This window comes from Brachionichthys hirsutus, unplaced genomic scaffold (assembly GCF_040956055.1).
Source record: "Brachionichthys hirsutus isolate HB-005 unplaced genomic scaffold, CSIRO-AGI_Bhir_v1 contig_866, whole genome shotgun sequence".
NCBI lineage: Eukaryota > Metazoa > Chordata > Actinopteri > Lophiiformes > Brachionichthyidae > Brachionichthys > Brachionichthys hirsutus.
This window is the reverse complement of record NW_027180437.1, coordinates 115,712-135,415: the sequence shown is the minus strand read 5'-3', so window position 1 is coordinate 135,415 and position 19,704 is coordinate 115,712. Positions and strand designations below refer to the sequence as shown.

Genomic DNA, 19,704 nt, shown 5'->3' with positions numbered 1-19,704 from the left:
CAACTTGTCTTGTGGAAATGCAAAAATGTATCTTACAGAAATGCTAACGAACGCGACTGCGCTTGCAGAGCTGGGTGATTACGTCGGACAAAACGGGAGGCGTGTTGACAGCGGAAGAAACGCTCCAGATCGACACCGTTATCAAGGGTGAAGATACCCGGGAGGAGAGTCACGACCCTTCAGTGGGGAGCAGCAAATACATGAATCTAACCAACCCAGCCCGTGTTTTGGGTGTCCCACATCCCACGAGTCCTGCTGAAGGAGACTCTGGGTGTTGGCTCAGCAGCCACAAACCCCAAGAAACAGGACCCCCCTTTTACTACAATGAGTACTGCACTCTGAGCGCCGTCGAGCAGACTAATCCAGCAGACGCACGGCACAACGGGGGGGGGCATCGGCTAAACGTGGCCCGACTGGGATGATCAGCAGGGATGCAGTCACTGAAGCTGTTTATATGGAGTAACTAGAGTGTAAAATATATAAGGAAATTTTTTCTACAGTAAAAAAAAACTCCTTGAGAAGTGTAAAAAAGTGTAAAAAAAAGTGTAAAAAAAACAAAACAAAAAAACAATATTCAGTGAGCTATCTTGTGGCGTCTGAAGAATTAGCCGATGTTTATATTTCCCGCTTGAAATGAATCAATGTTAACATTTTGTAGAAAGTTTTATTTACGCCAACACAAACATGAACAAAGCACCATATAACCTTAAAGTCTGATACAGAAGTAAGCCTACCTGCCTCAGTCATCATGGCCATTTCTATTTATTCCATAGCAAACACTTTGAAATAACAAAAAAAAGACAGCCAAGGCAGCAGATTCTATCATATATTACAGCATGCTGAATAGAAAACCTGGGAAAGAATTAGACAGAGCCATCTAGAGACACTAGTGAGATACAACAGTATAAAAGTGCCATTCATTATACAGCGGTTGAAATACTGACAATGAAGTAAGCTAATTTTACATTAAATTTGTGGAAAATAAAGGGGGGCGGCGGGGGGGGGACAAAAAGGAATAAACCCTGTAAAAGAGCAAAAATAAAACAAAGACATTTCCTTCCTTGAACATTGATGACAGCCATCTCGCACGGAGTCGATGAAAGCGGCACAGAGCTGAATGCATCCCTTTCATCACATAAGACAATGTTTAAAAAAAAAAAAAAGAAAAAAAAAAGAAATGACCAGGGTGCAGAAAGCACCATCCCCTCCCAGCATTACGCGCCAACCGGTAATTAAGAGCGAAAAGAATGACGATAGGTCAGAGAACGAATGTCACAGAATGTGGGGAGTTTAAATAGAAGTCTTTAAGTCCTGATGTGAGAGGAGCACATTCATCGAGAGACTGAGAAGGGGAGGCGATTCTTGTTAAACCCATTCCTTCGGCTGCAGTGGAGCGACTCGTCACCCTTACGATGGGGAGTACTTTTTGGCTTGTGCTCGAACTCTTTTTTCATATTCTACTCTGTTTTGGCTAAAGAGAGAGAGCGAGAGAGAGAAAATAAATAAACAACGACAAACTCGCATTGTAAACATGAGGCGAGACCAGCATGACAAAAGTAGAAGACGCAGGAATCGTCTTGATCTCTCGTCAGACTTATTTTTGTGGTTTTAAAAGTGAACACCTGGTTTAGATTCTGCAGAAGTTTTAATCTCATGCAACAAGACATTATAAAATGTTAAAGCAAATCGATCAAGATGACAGACGGAGGTTGACTCGCAAGACCTCTAACTAAAAAAAAAATGTATCTACTCCAAACAACAGTTTATATTTCAGAATGCTTTCATTGCATGCTTTTAAGAAGCATTCCATGATCAGATCACACTGTTCAAATTTCTGATTTCAGCACCATGTTAAAATAAAAATAGAAAATGAAAGCGGTAGAAGCTAATGTCCCTTACCAGTAGATTGTGTAAGCCTCTGCTTGGGCTGGATCCTGGATATTTGGTTCATTTAAGAGTTCCTGGATACCTAATAGGATCTGTAGGATAAATAAACCACAACAACTCAGTTCTGTTCAATATACAAGTTCCAAATACTGAACTAGCTACACCTGAACAAGCTGAAAATCCAACATCTTTTTGTTGTTTTCTGGCATATTTTAAATAACAATGCCACTAGAGCCATTATAGATTCAGTAAGAACGATGCCAAAGACAAGCCTGACAATCCAAACCTGCTTTATTGTGATGGCCGGTCTCCAGTCCTTGTCCTCCTCTAGAATAGATAGGCATACCGTGCCTGATGGATACACATTTGGATGAAAGAGTGGAGGCTCAAATTTACCTGAAACAAACAAAGAAACGTGTGTTTATAGTCATAAATATCAGACCAGACAAACAACTTCCAAAAGTTATTCCCTCAACGAGCAACTTCTGTTGCTCGCCCGAGCATCACACGACACTGTTTAAGTGTGACTCCACCCCCCCCCACTGAATATTACAATCCGTGTTACAGTCGGCAAATGTTATATTCCAAGGCAAAATGTCTTGTTTTCCTGATGAAGTTCTTTCCTATCAAGCATTTGCTGTCTTACTACGGCCACCGACTGATCGGATAATGCAGCCATGATAATGCAGCAGCGAGGGCAAACCAATGATTGCGTTTATACTGACAAAGAGGCAGCTGGGGCAACTCACATTTTGGAGGTGAAGAAGGATAGTCATCCTTGAACAACATTCGCAGTTTGAACAGGCCTCCTTCCCACGGAGTCTGATGAGACGACCAAAAGTCAGGTCACATTTTCACCAGCTATTATTCTCTACACGTCGATGAGGCTTTCAAAAGCAGGCGTGCGACTGCTCAAGCAGCCAGTAAGAACGGCTCGTTTGTTGTTTGTAGCCTCTCATCAGTCCTTCTAGCATCCAATCTCCGTAGCGTCGCTAATGCAAGACATTATACCTGCACTATACGATAAATTAAAGCCATACTTATGCCTTAAAGTCAGATAGGGAAAGGTCAGCCGTTAAAAAATAGAAAAACACAACAATGAATACAACATTACCCCCTTCTTGCCGGGAATAGCGCATTCCCAGTTCATGAGATTCAGGGTTCCATCCGGATTCTTTGTTGGTACGGCAACAAATCCCTGGAAAATTAGTCAAAGAACAGACAATAGAACAGAACAAATGGTTACAGTTAAGGTTAAACAGATGGGACGAGCCGTTTCTCATGGCACCACTTACGAAAGGATGGTCCTTCCGCCATGCCTTGCGTTCCTGAGTAAGCCGACTCAATGCGATGCCCGACATGATTTCCAGACTCCTGCAACGACAGAACGTCAAGTTATCTACATGAAACCGAAGCCATGCCCAAGGTAAGGTCTGGCTCGGCAGGAGATTCATCGAGCTCAAGCGTTCGTGGAGGTCACGGCCTCGCGCTGAATCACAAAATATTCACAGCGCTCTACAAATGATAAAGTCAGGCCTGTAATTTGCAGAAAAGCGGCAAGCGTGTAATCATTTGGTGCTTCGCGTCAAAGCAAACGAAACCCTCTTTTGGTTTAGGACTGCGAGACGAAACCATTTTAAAATGTCATGAGACCAAGATAAACCTGCAACACGCTGAGAAACCGACAACGCAGTCGCCTCAAAGCGCGACGACACGCCGATGGAGAGAAGCAGGAAACATTTGAAGTACCCCCCCCCCCTAACAAAACAGGTTTGGCACATTCGGCACGGTTCTGCAGGTCAACGCATATGTTCTTCAAGGTGATCTCAAGTAGTAGTAGTAGTACTACAGTACTGGTTGAAAACATCACATTATCCAAGGATAATGACAAGGAGCAGCAACAGCTGCTCACGAACACACGAAGGACTTAACACACATTCTAGTGACCTACTAAATACAGTCTGTAGATGAAGGTACCGAACAAGAGTACTGATGACTCGAGATATTCGTGGTACACGGAAAAAAAAAAACATGCAGCTGTGCTTGTTTTCACTAGCTCGTCTTTTTTTTTTTTTACGCCATGGTGTTTGTAGTCTTGTAGCCCCCTCTTTAAACGTTAAGCAATCCCTCCGATGTAGTTTCTGAAAGAGATGAATGATCTCTGTGGCAAAGACACTTTTTTGGGTTAATGACACGGAGACAGGAGCTACAAAGCCGAACCCGCACACGAAGAATCGACTAACTTTACGACAGCGGCTGTACTTTATATTATATATATATAAATATACTCCGTCAGCTGCATAGTAACTTAACGCGTTTGGGACGGTCTTCATTTTAGCCCATGCCCATTGCGCCCGGTGTGCTAGCTAACATCACCGCTAGCGGTCTGTAAAATAAACCCCCCCCGTTTCTCCTCCTCTCGCAGTTGCGCTTTTAGTTTTCTTAAAAGCGAGTTCAAATGGAAAAAAAAAAGTTAACGTTTAACCGGATTCGCGTTCGTTTGTTGTCGCGAATGTGCATAAACCAGATGATCGAAAGCGGCTCATTAGCGAGCTAGCCGGTTAGCTTGACGAGCTAACTCATGTGCGCCAGAATCGTGCTTACAGGCGCTGTTAGCGTCTGACACGGCCCGATGCAGTACAAGAATGCGCAATTGCGCTTGATTTGGACACAATTTTTGGGAGAGAGAGCGGCACTCGCTACGTTTCAAATCACGCTTAGTGATATCCTCTCCGGCAAGAGAAACGACATTTGAAATATTCCATCAAATAAAAACATCACAATCCATTAAATAACAGGGACAAAGAACGCCAGAGCTATAAAAGGCGCACAATGTGTATTACCAAACTAGAGAAAATGGCGCAAACTGAAGCGGCTAAAATATCGTAATAAACGACACACACGGGTTATTCCTGAATAACGGGAACGTTACCTCTCAGTACGGCCGTTCCGGTTCGGTTAAACAGGCGAACGTATTAATCGTGCACAATTCCCGTTAAACCTTGCAAAGTTTCCCTCCTGAAAAGCCACCCGCTCCGACCCAAGATAGGCACACGAATGTCGAAACCAAACAGTCATCCGTCGCTTACTTCCGCCTTTGCTTATATATTCCGTTTAAAATCGGGCAAGCGCGCATATCCCCAAACGTAGACAAAATTGCGTATATTTTAAGAGGCAGGAATTCTGTCGAAATATACTAACGACCAATTTGTTTATTTGTTTCCATGTCAAGCAGCAACGCCTCTGCTGGCAGCGCAAGAGTCCTTAGATTATTGGGTATGACTGTATTTTGCCTTGAGGATGTTCTTCTTCTCAGTCCAGCTATTGTTAAGGCAGTTTAGAATATATGGTAAGCTTCGAAAATGTAGAAAATACATATTACTTCCAGGTTATGGGTTATGGGTACTGAAGTTACACTCGTTTTACATATTTCATACATAATGAATGCCGAAGCAGGAGACGCTCCGTTCTGACAAATTTAACAGATTTCTATCTTCTCTATTATACTATCTTTGCCAAGATAAAAAAAAAAAAAAAAACGCTACCCCATGTACTGTGATTTATATCTTACAAAATGGGTACAATTACAAGAGTTTGATCAACAGACGTTTTAAGCACACATATGTGAGCACGGTTTTATTCTCCAGTATATATATATAAAAAATATATATCGTATGTATTTATACAGGCATTCTAAAAGACCACTATGTCTCATCACCCTTTTCAGGAAGTTGCGCAAGGGGTCGCTATTTAATAAGAAATTTAGATTCGACACTCCGGCTAAACAAATTGTTTCAACAGGTGTATGACATTAATGATAACTGATGGAAAATGATAGTCGTATATTTATTGCATTAAAAAAAACAATATCCTAATTTAAACTCTTGACTTGAGATTAACACCACTAAATGAAAAACAGTACACAAACATCATTGACAATTTTATTGAATTTATTATGCAAGACCACACAAATCTATCCCCTTAGCCTCATATTTAAGATGTATATTTTAAACATTGCATAAGATCGTAAAGAAAGTATCTAGTGATACAATAACCTTATTTATTGGTGTATTTGAAAGAAAAATGACAAATTCCTTCCCTGCAATTAATAGCATCATCTTTAATCATGCATTACCTGTGGCTTATGACTTGAATGGAAAACAAACTGGGCACTCGTAAATTATTATGCTGCAGATTATATCAATTTGTTCATCGCATGAAATAATTATCAATGCCAAAAGATAGAACAAAAGACTTGTTTGGAGAGAAAAATGATCATCTAGCTGCTAAAAGGGGAGGGGGGGGGGGGGGGGTAAAACAACTCAGACCAGAGTACGTCAAATGAAGTTACAACTGAACCACGCAAATCAAACGCACACAGAAAAACACGTTAAATCTCTCTGCCGATAAGTCTCAGGACAAAACCCAAGCCAAACCTTTACTCGAGTCAAATCAATAAAGGTGACCACGCCGCCAGAGGGCGGAAATCAAGATTGTCTGCAACGCTCAAGAATGGGCTGTCAGAAGTGGATGCAATATCATCAGACAGCACGTCGGTGTGAATGTCAGTCCATGGGGAGCGGGGCGTGCCACTGGTGCAGTCACACAAGTGTTCGTGCGTGAGGGAGTACAAGACGGTACATTAATGGAAGGCTTCAGAATACTATAACAAATGTAAACATGGCCTCGCGCCGGCAGGAAATCTAGTCTACTTTGAGTGATCCTCTCTGCAGATGTCAAATGTTGCACTTTTAAAGCCCTTGTGTTTGTATATCTATACGTAGAACTATATATATATAAAAAAAACATGCATCCATGTGTTTTCCCAGACATTATAAAAATTATTTGTCATGTGTATATGTGTGCACTGATTAACTGGAAGTCCGTGTGCCATTAACAAGTCCGTATATACAAAGTGTGCCAGCATTACGAACATTTTACTCTCCCCTGACACTAAGATTAATGTGCACTATACACATAAGACATTGGATTTTGGTCATTGGGAAAAAGGCAACACTAAATTAGTAGTTGTGAATGAAATATCCAATTATGAAAAACCGCACAACTTGAAAACAATGTTCCATAAAAAAAAAAAAAAAGTGTTCCAAAACGCAGTATTTACATCAACAACATTACAGGCTTGTAAGCAATGTGCAGTGTCGTTTTCCACTGTAGTGCTTGTAATGCTGTGTGTGAATCTACAACAATGCAGGAAAAATACATTGCATCTTTACATGTAACAGTCAACTTCATAGCTAGACAAGTATAGCTTTGTTATTGGTTATCAAAAACATATTCCAGGCATGTTCTCAGTGAAAGACACCAAAGTCCAACCGTAATCTCTGGAGTCCAGTACAAACAATGCAAAAAAACACAATTTAATATCGTCAAGATTCTCATTTCTAAAAGATCCAGTATAAACAACTTCCATTCCAAGTTGTACCTTCTATACAGTGTACAAAACGTGCAGTTTCTCTTAAGATTTAAATATCAATATTGAATTTGGATTATTTACATAAAAACGAAATCATCTGAATAGGAACGGAAAGTACTTCACCTCTACCTCCAAACACCCTGACAGCCTTAAACAATTCCCCTCAAAAAAGAAAAAGTCCTTTAACTAAGATATTCCCTCAACATACACACAAAAAAAACTAGCTAAAGAAAAAAATATTTCCATATGTAAGAAAAATAAACAATAAAAACGTCCAACGGTCTTTGTGGATGCGTTTCCTGACAGGAAACTGTTGGAAGAGAGATGTTTCTAACCAATCTAAATTCACATTTGAAATATCGATGACTATTTTGGCAGTTAACGTTAGACTTAATGAAGGTAGTCTCAAACTAAATTAAATGTTAAGAAAAATATGACAATATAAAACCTGCACATCCAGATAGCAAGTTTACTTCTTTAAAACTACTTTAAGTTTACATTTGCAGATGTAATTAAAATCTTAAATTGATATTTTAAATGCACGTGCAGTTAAATGTGAATCCAAATACTTTGTTTAATCCTTATAAAAGCAGGCAAGTGAACTTCCTGAAGATATAATTGCTTAATCCCAGAGCACACGAGGTTTGTGTCTGTGGGTTAATGCGTTACTAAGGTTGCCACAAGCAGCTACACAAACAACACATTCACTCCTCGAGCCAAGAAAGCAAATAAAGTGTCTCATCGTGACATTGCCATATTATGAAGATATTTATGCTGCATCTCTAAAGATAGTTTACTTAGTCTACCTGAAAATGGGATGGATTTTCATTTTGTAACCAATGTTTTCCTGATCTATTATAAAGGCTTCAAAAAACAACAACCTACTGCTTTTTAAATTAAACGACCAGAAGTTTATTTTTTTTAAAATTATTATTCTGGTCAAGATGATTGATCTTCAGCTACTGTTTGCCATTTAAAACAAATCAGATGTCTGTTGATACCTGACAAGTCAAATTTCAGTAAAGTCGACCAGAGAAAATATTTCAGAAATGTTTATAATGTGGAGTTTGACATTGAATAGCCCAACTCTTTGATATACACCAAAAAAAAAAAAAAAAAAAAAGCATGATTCCCTTCTTATCAACGCCACAAGAACGATATTGAGTTTGATGCCTCTGAGCTATTAACGCCACACTGATCCCCGACCAGAACCTCAAGTTGGAGGATGTAAGAATAACTCCATAGATGACCCTGAGTGAATCGCTGGCCTTATCTGATAACGGCCATATTTTCTAGCATAAAACATATGCTGCAATTCCTTGTTTTGAAATAAGAATTCCTTTTGCCACAAATTAGGGGGGGGGGGGGGGGGTCCAGTTCAAACGTACAGGCACAAAGTGTCAGTAAACAGCCTTATTTACATCAAGAAATAAAACAAAAAGTGGAGGGGAAACAGAAAAGTGAACGCAGCTCCCCCTTTAAAATCTCCATTGTGCCAAACACACTTTCACAAAGATGATATGTTTGCATCATAACACCCGGAGCTCCTGACACAGAGTCCTCCTCACATCCGGGATCCTCTTTCCTGAAGAATCTGCAGAGACACAAAAATAGATATAAAGAACAAATGAACACATTAAAACTGTATTTTACTCAACAGTAGCTTTTCTTTCGCCAAGTTTGTCTCTTTACATGCGATTTACTGAGGACTACTTCCAGAGAGCATCATTTCTACATGCCGTCTGAATAAAACAAAGTGGATGAGGTGTTGGAATGAAGGGGATAATAGTAGAAATGAGGAGCATGGAGCGTAGCACCAGAGAATACACAGCATAAGGTCGCAGAGCCAATTCTACTCAGGTGGCTTCAAACTGGGTGCTGGAGGAGCATGCTGCTGAAACTAAGCACAGGAAGGACTATTAATGGCCAACGAGGAGAACGGAAAATAAAACACGATTCAAGTCGAGACTCGAAGGTTTAAAGTACAAATTGTTTTGAGATCAATTTTTGTTCTGGATTCAACCCCCTCTTCCAAATATGGTCCTATCTGACTCAAAAAACAACAAAGGATGGTGACAAGCTCAGGGCCTAAAAGGGGCCTTTATTCCACGGTTTGAATGCGATGATGAATTTGACATTTGATTATAAAAGAGTTTGAAAACGCATCTTTATCGCTGCTACTTTAACTACATCAAGCACAGAAATCTTTAATACGAACGTCACCGTATGTCTGTAACCGAGTCTGTGTGGAAGATAATCGGAACAAGAATTTTGTTCACATGACTCAAACCAATGGAGCTCTTCACCTGGCCCAAAAGGGTTTACTGGCCTCAGCAGGAAACACCTGGTTTCCTGATCTAGTTTTGGTATCTAGAAACCCAAAGTGAAACTGGACTGAGTCCAAAGGGTTTACGTAGATCATCAGGTCAAGCAGCGTTTGAAAGCCACTGTGAACGACGTTTTCAGCAACTTGAACTACATCAAGGAGACAAAGGGCAGGAGAGGAGGCAGGGAGGCGTGAGGAAGGGGACGACGACTAGAAGCAATCGTAGCCTCACTAGTGAGTCACATCAAATATCAAACCTAATCAGAGTCATTCATTTCATAATCTGTGTCTTCGTCCTCGCTCTGAGAGGCATGCAGCATGCAGACAGCACAGAAGAAAAGAAAGGCGTCAAACAGCAGACGTGAAAATGCTGGAAAAGGAGAAATATTTACTAACGAGTGATTTTCCGAGGGGATTCAAATTAAGAAAAGCATTTTATATGTGGGAAAACTACTGAAAACAAGTGCGTGTTGTCCAAGGATAACCTCTAATTCGCTTGTTAATACTGCTTCCAAATTGGGCCATTAAATGGAGTCAATTTAAGTTTTCAATCCCTTGGACCCGTGTGAAGACGCAGTCTGAACAGCGTGACAGGAAGGACACGGTCTATAATGTCTCCCTGCATTCGTAGAACATTTAATCTAAACAGCAGCATGCATGTATGTTTACTGGCGTGTTCTTCACATGTGGCTGCCTGTAGTGGAAGCTTTTTATTCCTCAGGGGCTAAAGCCTCCTGCTTTGCTCAGAGCCCTTGGAGAGAGCGACAGACCTGACCGAGTTGCAGCAGCTGTGTGCTCTCCAAACAGATGAGTTGTTGTTTTATTATTATTAATACTGGATGAATCTAATATAAACCTAAAAGTTGGATAGCTAATGAAATGAATAAACATCTCCTCCAGGCTGTTTTTTTTTTTTTTTTTTTAACGGAACCATTGAATATTCACAATGTTCGCCTTCGCAGAGTTTTCTCATCAATAATCCAGAAGTACTTTCAGTCCCTCGGTGCCACGTTCATAAGTGCAGTGCACAGAAAACATTCCACGCAGGCCATCGCTTCCAGAGCTTTGCTAGATGGATCTTCAACACACACACACACACACACACACACACACACACACTCACCTTGGCCTTCTCACTGGGCTCAGTGTTTGTCCCGTATGATTGATTGTGCAGCTCCTTGGAGACGACGCACAGGAACTCGGCTTGGTCTTCGTTTCCGTAGTTATAAGAGGAGCCGATGCTGACCAACTAAAGAGACATGAAAGCGGAGCACAGAGGAGAATCTGGCATCAGAACGATGTGGTAATAGCAGCAAAAAAATTATTACTCAAGGCGGGATAACAAAAAAGAAAGTGGACAACCAGTGAAAGTGCACACGGATTCCTGCAACTTTAAGAATTCTCAATATTAAACTAATCCATTTAGCAGAATTATTTTTTATACAGACCAATTTATGCATGGTCTAGGGGCGAGCAGACCTGACTAAGTAAGAGTAGGCTTACTTCAATTAAAAGGTTGGATCTGAGTTAAAGTGTTAAATACTATAATTTCTACAAAGCGCCGCTACTTTTGGAAAATAAAACATGTCGTTTATCCGTTTCAATTCAATTAACCTTCAAATCTAAAATCTAATTCCATCTCTTAACATCGAGCTCTAGATGCGGTGCTCCGTCTTTTAAGCTGCTGCAGGTTCACACGATCCGAGTGGGGAACACCTCAAATTTAAACGCCATTGAAACTGGAATGATGGGCGGGAAAGCGCCATTTGCCCTCCTCTATATTATACACACACACACACCAGTAATTCGTACATACTCTATGCATGAATCTTAAGTCTTAAGATGAAAGGGAGAATTAGATTTTTAGTTAATTCATGTGTTTCTGATCATGTTCAGGCCTGAAATGGAAATGTTAAAATAAAATAAGGAGTTTAGCTTTATAAAATGATTTTCGGCAAACAGAATAAAAATATTAAAAAACACACAGATGTGGACAGAAAAAAAAACCCACCATGCACGTCATGAAAAACATGGGGGGGCAACAAAAATAAAAGGAAGCCCTGCATGAATTTCCTGCTGAGCGTTGGGTTGGTTTACACTGCAGGCCATTTCTATGCTCTCTGCACCCAGGTGCGCAAGTTGAGACACGCATGGCCTCATTAGCTACCACTGCCAGAGAGTGTCGTTAGGCCTTCCCTCACACATTAGGCACTGATGCAGAAAAAAAACAAGAAAGGTTAAATAATAATAGGAAACCGCTCCCATGGATTCGACTTGTCCCACGGCTTAAGACTCAACACGCCTCAAATCCGTCCTGCAGATGTTCAATGTAAAACGCACTTAAATTGCTAAAGTTCACTGGAGCAGCAGCAGCAGTAAATCATCAAAGCTCCTAAAAGACTCTCTCGGGTCGACGTCTAGATTTTAGGTTTCGTATTCGGCCGTGTTTCCCATCGGACCTGTGCAAGGAGATTAGACAGATTCCAGTTCTCAGGGACTCGACACAGATCCCCCCCCCCCTGGGAAAAAAAAAATAGGTCTTTGAATGCTCCCCTAACCCAACTTCAGATTTTAGAATCCAGTCATCAACTATAAATCAGGTCATTTGATTGGTCCGATAACGCCAACGCATTCAGAAGTGTGTTTTTGGGGGTCCGTGAAAAGGGACTGTCCCACCAAGCACAAACCAGACGGGACGGATCGTCTCTGGCAGCGTTGCCGTTGTCGTCTTCAGTTTTGAACAAATCGACAACAGTGTCACACCAGCGATGCGATGCCCACACACACACACACACACACACATCACGCCACCTCCTCCGTGCCTCACGACGGGAACCAGACATGCAGACGCAATCCGCTCCCCTTTCCTGCATCTCTCTAAGACAGAGAGGTTGGAACCAAAGATCTCAAATTCAGAATAATCAAAGCGAAGCACAAATTCCTGCTGGTCTTTTGGCTTCTTTGGGGCAGTTTCTGCAACTTGGCCTCTGAAGCACTCGTGTAAGATTCGTGCCAGTGGCAATTTCTAAAGCTGCAACTCTTATGACTTCCTCTTCCTCTTCCTCTTCCTCTGCAGCAAAGGTACGTCTCGGCCTTCCTTCTCTGGGACTGACCTCATGGGAGCCTTTTCCTCAAATTGATAGATGGTTTTTTTGCAACTGCACTTGAAAACGTTTATTTATTTATCTAGACCTGCGTGTCTAGAAGTAATGATGGACTGTCATTTCTGTTTGGCTGGTGAAGCGGCTCTAGACATAACTACCGCATGACTCTGGTCAAGATAGTCAACAGCATGCAACCCTGCCATCGAGGTAAACGGTGGCCGCTTAACCGAAGAGCACAAAATATTTGTGTATCCAGAATTAAACTTTTAGACTTTTGATGTCTTCAGTATTACAAAATAAAGAAAAACCACACAACACCCCATTTGTTAGTTTTACCTCTAATCAACCTGCGCTAGATTACAACATAGCCCCCCCCAGAGACAGGCGTGCAGCCAACAGGGGCGTCGACATGCGGACAAACTGAATGCAGTATGAAGAAAGGGCATCACGAAATAAACTCACAGACGAATAGATGTGTGCCGCGTTCTTTTGAGCCTCACCGGTGAGCAAGCAGGAGGAATGCAGACTGAAAAAGACCCACAGCTACGTTTGTACTAAGGGAAAACAATGGCCGACAGGGTGTGTACGGGCAACATGGGGACCATGCAGTGACCAGCCCACGGACAGTACAGCAATATTAGTGGGACACACCTCTCCACTGTTGTTGGGCAAAGCAGACTCCTCTCCCTTCACCTCCCTTGACACAATCAGCAGAAACTCTGACTGGTGGGCCCGCCCGTAACCTATACTGACAAGCTGCAACAACCAATGAGAGCACAGAAGGGACGCCCGCGTCATGTATGCCGACATTGAGGAAGGAAAAGTGTGATTTGCTGTTTTGGCTTTTTTTTTTTTTTTTTAAAGACACTTTCCGATATCGGAGATTTGGATTTTCTGGATCAATGGGAGCATAGCGAGGTGGGAGAAGCAGATGAAAGGAGGACTGCTGCTGCGGTCCCGCTGGGAGGACTTACCTGCTCAAACTTCCAGCCGTCAGACATGGTGGACACCATCTGCGTCAGCTCCTCCTCTTGGCACTGCAGCACCCGGTAAACGTGCTTCACCGGAACCTGAGGGGCGGGAGGAAGACGAGGGGAATGGACAATTTCACAGCAATGTCACTCTAATGGTGACGATGTCTGAATTAGACAGGACTTCGTGTACCTGTGATGTTTTACAGTCGCGTTCCCTGATGTTGTCCTTGATGAGCTTTATCAATGATGTGATGTTGTAGAATTCAGCTTCTTCTAGCACACCTTAAATAGCAGACAAAAAAGGAAGGTATGTCCCGCTACATCTTCTCAATGTTAATGACATTTCAGTTTCAGATTTGCTTACATATAATGGCTTAAAATCAAATAAACAATGGAAGCGAAATACTAAAAATAAAATATCCAACAATAGGTTTAATGTACTTTAGATAACTACAGTCAATTAAAGAATGTGAATGGAAATTCATGTGCAGTCCAGTAATAGCAACAGGACTTAGAGAAAGCTTCTCCTTTATGAGCCAAAGAACAATAATAAGAAATTGAGTCATTTGAATAAAGATTGATTTAACATTTCGTGACTTGATTTCCTTTCATGGCTCCTTATGCCGGAGCACCGATCAGCCAAAATGGCACAAAACAAAATGTCTATTTCTTTAAAACTGGATGTGCACTGATAAAAAAAAAAAAAAAAGCTAAAGCAAAACGAGCAAGCTGTCTAAACTTGAAATGATAGCGTTATTTTTTTTCTTTGGTGTGGACAGATGCACCAAACCACAGGTATGAAAGCACCCTTATTACATATAGGCATTACCTTCCTCTGCGAGATCCCTGTTGAGCACCAGTTTGCCATGCCTCAGGTAGTTAAGGACCGGCCCGAAATATGTGGGGTCTCTGTCTATGAGATAGGCACCAGTTTCATCCTGGGGGGGGGGGGGGGGGGACAAAAAATAGAAAAGAGGACAAGGATGAGAAACGCATGTAAAATTAAAATGGCATTTCTACGCATCAGTGGCTAAAACTCTGGGGTGAGAATTACGAGGTTAGCTCCTGCACAGATTATCTGTATGGGGGGGGGGGATTCGGGACATCGCTTTACTATTCCCAAAGGCCTTGGGTTTGATCCTGATTCCTCCACAACCGTTGGGTATTCCCCTATTTCTGCAAGTACTGTGATTAGACTGCCTTCGTCCCGTGGGGGGGGGGGGGGCTAAAACAATTAGAGCAGAACAGAAAGATTTGAGACAGAAGACTGACTCCACTGACAGGCGCAGGAAAAAGCTTTACAACTGACAATGAGCTGCAGCCCGAACAACAAGGCGGAAAAGGCAGTTTGAGCCTTCGTCAAACCGGGAAACCAGCTCAAATGCAGCGACTGATCAGCGCGACAAACCTTCTCAAACATGCGGGGAGGCCCGAAGCAAATTCTGTCCCAATCCTCAAATGTTCCAGGATGTTTGATTATGCATCGTACAAAGAATACGGCTTCAGGAGGAATATTTGAAAATGAAGAGTAACTTCCAAACATCAGTCAAACGCTGAAGGCCTAAAACATGAAGTCAACATCCAGCCAAGTGTGTGCACAGTGTGGGTTCACATGAAAACCCATTAATCTGTCCAATAATGAGGGAAGGTCCCAATGCATTTCCTTCAGTAATGGATCTCAACACGCTTTCGGGCTCTGCTGACCTCCTTACCGAAGCAAAAATATCTAATCGGAGCGCAGTGGAGCTCTATTCTCGTCTCACTGCTCCGTGTCAGTTTCTGATATTTCCATAAAGCGGTTTCAGCTCAGGTACAGGCGGGCCTTCACACAGGTGCTGTCCCAACTCCCAAACAGCCCAAAAGACAATTCACTCGCCGTCATTAGTGACGGAGAGAAGCAGGAAGTTCCTACAATTAAGACATTAGACCTGCAAATACCGAGGTTTTGCTTGAAACACTAAGTAATTGTCAAAATACTTTTCCTGTCTGATCGACCAATCAATTTACCAGCTTACAGTAACGTCCGTGCTGCTAAATGGATGCTTGTCGTGTTCTCACGGGAGGCGAGGGAAGCGGTTAGTGGTGGCGGAACCTCGGAGCCGGTTTACCAACGACAGCGTAAGAAAACATTTACACTACTTAACTTAATTGTTATGTGGATACGGTTTGGATTGAATTTAACATTTGCATGGATGTTCCGAACAAAAGAAAAACATCAAGGCAATGACGGACAGGATAATTACTGTCAAGCCCGCCTTTATTAAATCCACAAAACAAATATTGCCTCGTGAGGTGCCATACTATTATATTAACATTGTTAATATTCATTTGACAAAAACATAGTTGTGTCAATAAAATGTTTGTTGGCGTCCCTTTATGTTTACTAAAAAAAGAAACACGTGTAATTAATAGGTCATAAATATTTAAAAACTATTTTTTTTGTTGAATTACTCTGCCAAGGAGGTTATGTTTTTTATGGCATTTGTTTGTTAGCAGGATTACAGAAAAACTGCTGGATGGATCTTGATGGAAAATAATCTGAAGATGGGACTTGGTTTAATTTAGATCCCAGTCATGAAGGGGTTCGATATTTACCATCATGCGAAATGTCTGATCTGATCCAGAATCAGGTCAGGAAAACATCAAATTTTAAAATGAAAACACAATTTTACGGATTCAAAAATCAGTTAAAAATACAAATAAGTAAAAATCAACTCCCGATTCACTTATACTTTTCATGGTCGGTGTATAAAAAGATACCAAGAACAATTTATAACCTTTTGGTGATGACCCAGATCACCATGTGGACGGTGTAAATCTAATTACGAGGGGAATGAGCTGCTTGGCGGAGGTCCGCGCTCTCCGAGTGCTTTTCTAGTTTAAAAAAAAGCGGTCTCTGTGCAGCAGCTTTAACTTTTTACTTCTCAGAAAAGAACACATCCTCCTCACAAGAAATGTCATGTTGACACACACACACACACAGCTTTCAGTTGAGACTTCAGTGAACTCTTGAAATATACAAGCCTCTGCATGCTTGGGTTCACACAAAAAGCTTTGAATCCAATTCCTCACTAATTCAAGCCAGCGAGCAGTGGGGATACGTCATTCTCTTCATAAATGCATATACCGGTAGGCTTTTTAAATAATGTCCCAGGTGAGGCCAGTATTTCTTTTTTTTTTTTTAAGAAATAAACTGCAACCACAGACAATAAAAACATGCAACACCGTAATGTGAAGCAATTCCACTTTTTCAGGCCAAGAATAAAACTAACGAGAGACAAACTACTGCATAAAGAATACTCGAAGACGCTGCAGTCGAGCGTCCCAGTCACACGACTGGAGCTACTCAGCCAAGTGGAAGTCTGATCCTGAAAGATTAGCAGACAGGAGTCCCCCTGGAATACAAGCAGTAATGGAATAGTAAAAAAAAAAACAACAACAACGGCTTCATCTTTTAAATAATACACACATTGCATCACGGCTATATCATATGAAACTAGCTCAGGATATTTAAAGCCGTCGTTTGAGTGAGTGTATTTGCTTTCGCCAAGGCTGAGGGGAACCTTCCTACCATTATCAACGGAGCAAGGCAACGCCAGTGACGCATTTCGCAGAGCAATTGTTTACGACGGAAGAGTGCGTCAGGCAGTTAAGGGAAGGCTCCGTTGAAAAGTCCTCTGAAAGCATTGCTGCCGTGAGGAAAGCCAGTTTAGGCAGCTCCACAGCTAAGCTGGGCAAGCCAGGAACTCGAGTTTCCTCCGCAACATACATCACAATAACGAAAGAGCCGGGAAGTGAAGCTTGTTCTCGCCGATGACCCACCTATAGATCAGAATACAATTCCAGCTGGTTTCAAGTGTAGTGCAGCACAGGACAAGCAGGCATCAGTGTTTGTGAATACATTTGCTTCGGCCCGATCAGACCTGCGGGACCGGCCTTGAGTCATGGCTCGCTTTCCGAAGCACCTTTGCAGCAAACGACCTGAATCTGGCGTTAAATACGACCACATTTCTCTCAGATGAGCCACAAAGAGGACTTCTCTGGGAAGCAAACGGCTATAAATAAGAAAAGAACAAAGATGTTGAAGGAACAAGAATCCTTTGAGATAGGGTGCTTGAAAAATTGATAACGCCCTCGAAGCTAGGAACCCGGGTTTCTACTCGAGACATCCAAACTGATGTCGTTTGAGAGCAGGAGTCCGTCAGACCGAGGCGTCAACTAGTTGATGGAACAACTGATCATTAAAAAAAAAAAGTATTACCTGCTTGTAAGGTTTCAGCATGAATGAACAACAACAGTGTCATCTGAAAATGACAAATGAAAACCTTCAAAAACAGAAACTTATATTTTGTAGTCTATTAATAGACCAGATTAGATGTTATGGCCGTGCACATCACAGCACTTCCAACACTTTCTCCCTAATCTACCCCCCCCCCCCCAATGTGCGAAACAGGCTCCAGTCAACAACATGAATAATGCAGTCCTCCTGGAGAGTCCTGCAGAAGCACATCAGCCTGCGTGACGTACTGAACCACTCAGCGCCTTGGCTGAGAAACAATACGCCATTCACCACGAAACACTTCTACGCTTGTCTCTTACTCTGCTGAGTTTCCTGCACAACTAGATGATGCAAAAAAAAGATTCTCCATTTCCCCAGTTGCACATGAACGGAAATCATGTGCACATACAAAGCGGAACACTCGGTGGGAAGCGTGGCGTAATTTATAGCCCATAATTTCCAGGGAGCAATCTTAAATCCTGCAGGAGATAAATACAGTAATGAAATGAGACTGGCACACACTTAAAAAGGATGGGATTGGATCAGACGGATCCACTGCTCAGGGGAGGATAAACTGCCCCCCCCCCAATAAAATATCAATATTATTTAGAATCTAAATGTGTCTCACAACCATTTATTTGACCGTCTTAGTCAACCAAGGCAAAACATGCAAGCAGCGTTCGGGTACGCGCCTCATTCTCGTTATTAATGCGTTATATGCAACTCGGAAAAAGTTTCACAACTACCAATGCGTCCATTTGACATTTCAAATTATAACGCTAAAACAGCGTTTTTATTATCATCAATATATAACCCAATACACGTCAGTAACCCGAATAGCCAGCGCCTTCCGCCGCACACAGAAGCTAGCATCGAGACCGCACGTCATGTGGTGACTGTCGGAATCTAGCTAGCTCGGCGGGCTAACGCTAGCTAGCTGCTAGCCACGTAAAATGCGACTTTGCAGCATGTATTAAAACATGTGGCTTCATCCTCTCTGGGAACATGAGTAAACAAAGTTCGTGTGCGCGAACACATGCAATCCACGTTTCTTTAACTATACAATAAAGCAAATAAGCGAATTTCGTACGAAATTAAACCGGAGTTATCCAAGTACACTCCCAACTACATTCGCGAGCTAGCCGGACTAGCTTAGCATCTACCTTGTCGGAGTCGAGCTCGGGATCCGCTTCGCTCAGTCTGTACAGAAATGACTTCGGATCTCGACACAGCGTCTGTCTCGTCGTTAAAAAACACGTTCCTCCGACATTCAGTCGAATCCATTTCGATGCTCCGACACCGGCTGGATTATTGGGCTGGGCCGGACCCCTCCGGTGGCCGGAGCCGCTCGCCTCGGAGCTGTTCTCGGCCATTCCCTCTCCTCGTCTCCTCCGCCCTCGGCTCGGTGCTTCGCGAACCGACAGGAAATGTCTCGACTGCGACCCACGAAACTCGTCGGGAGTCCGCGATTCATGTGAAGCGGGCCGGGCAGCCACTCCTACTAACCCCACTCCACCAGACACCTGCATAAATTATTTAAAAAGAAAAAGGAAGGTCCTCCCCCACGATTCGATCCACGATGGAACAAGTATTTTCCTAAACCTGAAAATGTCAGTCCACAGAAAATAAACTCATAACTGAGACAATATTCGGTTTTAACAGCATCAATGACCAGAAGTTTCTGATTTTTTTCCCCCACT

The 19,704-nt window shown here is 42.2% G+C and overlaps 2 protein-coding genes across 3 annotated transcripts; both read right to left on the bottom strand.

The window, feature by feature from the left end:
- Positions 1-662: 662 nt before the first annotated feature.
- LOC137914913 (SUMO-conjugating enzyme UBC9-B) lies at positions 663-4,883 on the bottom strand. The gene is made up of 7 exons (XM_068758400.1): positions 4,820-4,883; positions 3,183-3,261; positions 3,002-3,085; positions 2,637-2,709; positions 2,174-2,283; positions 1,900-1,979; positions 663-1,471 (listed from the first exon to the last, which is right to left on the bottom strand). Exons 2-7 carry the CDS (start codon positions 3,246-3,248, stop codon positions 1,408-1,410), a joined length of 477 nt encoding a protein of 158 aa, XP_068614501.1. The 5' UTR covers positions 3,249-3,261; positions 4,820-4,883; the 3' UTR covers positions 663-1,407.
- Positions 4,884-7,866: 2,983 nt separating this feature from the next.
- On the bottom strand, positions 7,867-19,410 carry LOC137914917 (BTB/POZ domain-containing protein KCTD5-like). Of its 2 annotated transcripts, XM_068758404.1 has the most exons (7): positions 19,168-19,410; positions 14,555-14,663; positions 13,916-14,007; positions 13,726-13,821; positions 13,403-13,507; positions 10,771-10,896; positions 7,867-8,915 (listed from the first exon to the last, which is right to left on the bottom strand). In XM_068758404.1, the coding sequence occupies exons 1-7, from the start codon at positions 19,375-19,377 to the stop codon at positions 8,886-8,888; spliced, it is 768 nt and encodes a 255-aa protein (XP_068614505.1). In that variant the 5' UTR covers positions 19,378-19,410; the 3' UTR covers positions 7,867-8,885. The 2 variants fall into 2 exon arrangements, with proteins under 2 accessions (XP_068614505.1, XP_068614506.1); XM_068758405.1 differs by lacking the exon at positions 13,403-13,507.
- Between the last annotated feature and the right edge of the window lie 294 nt (positions 19,411-19,704).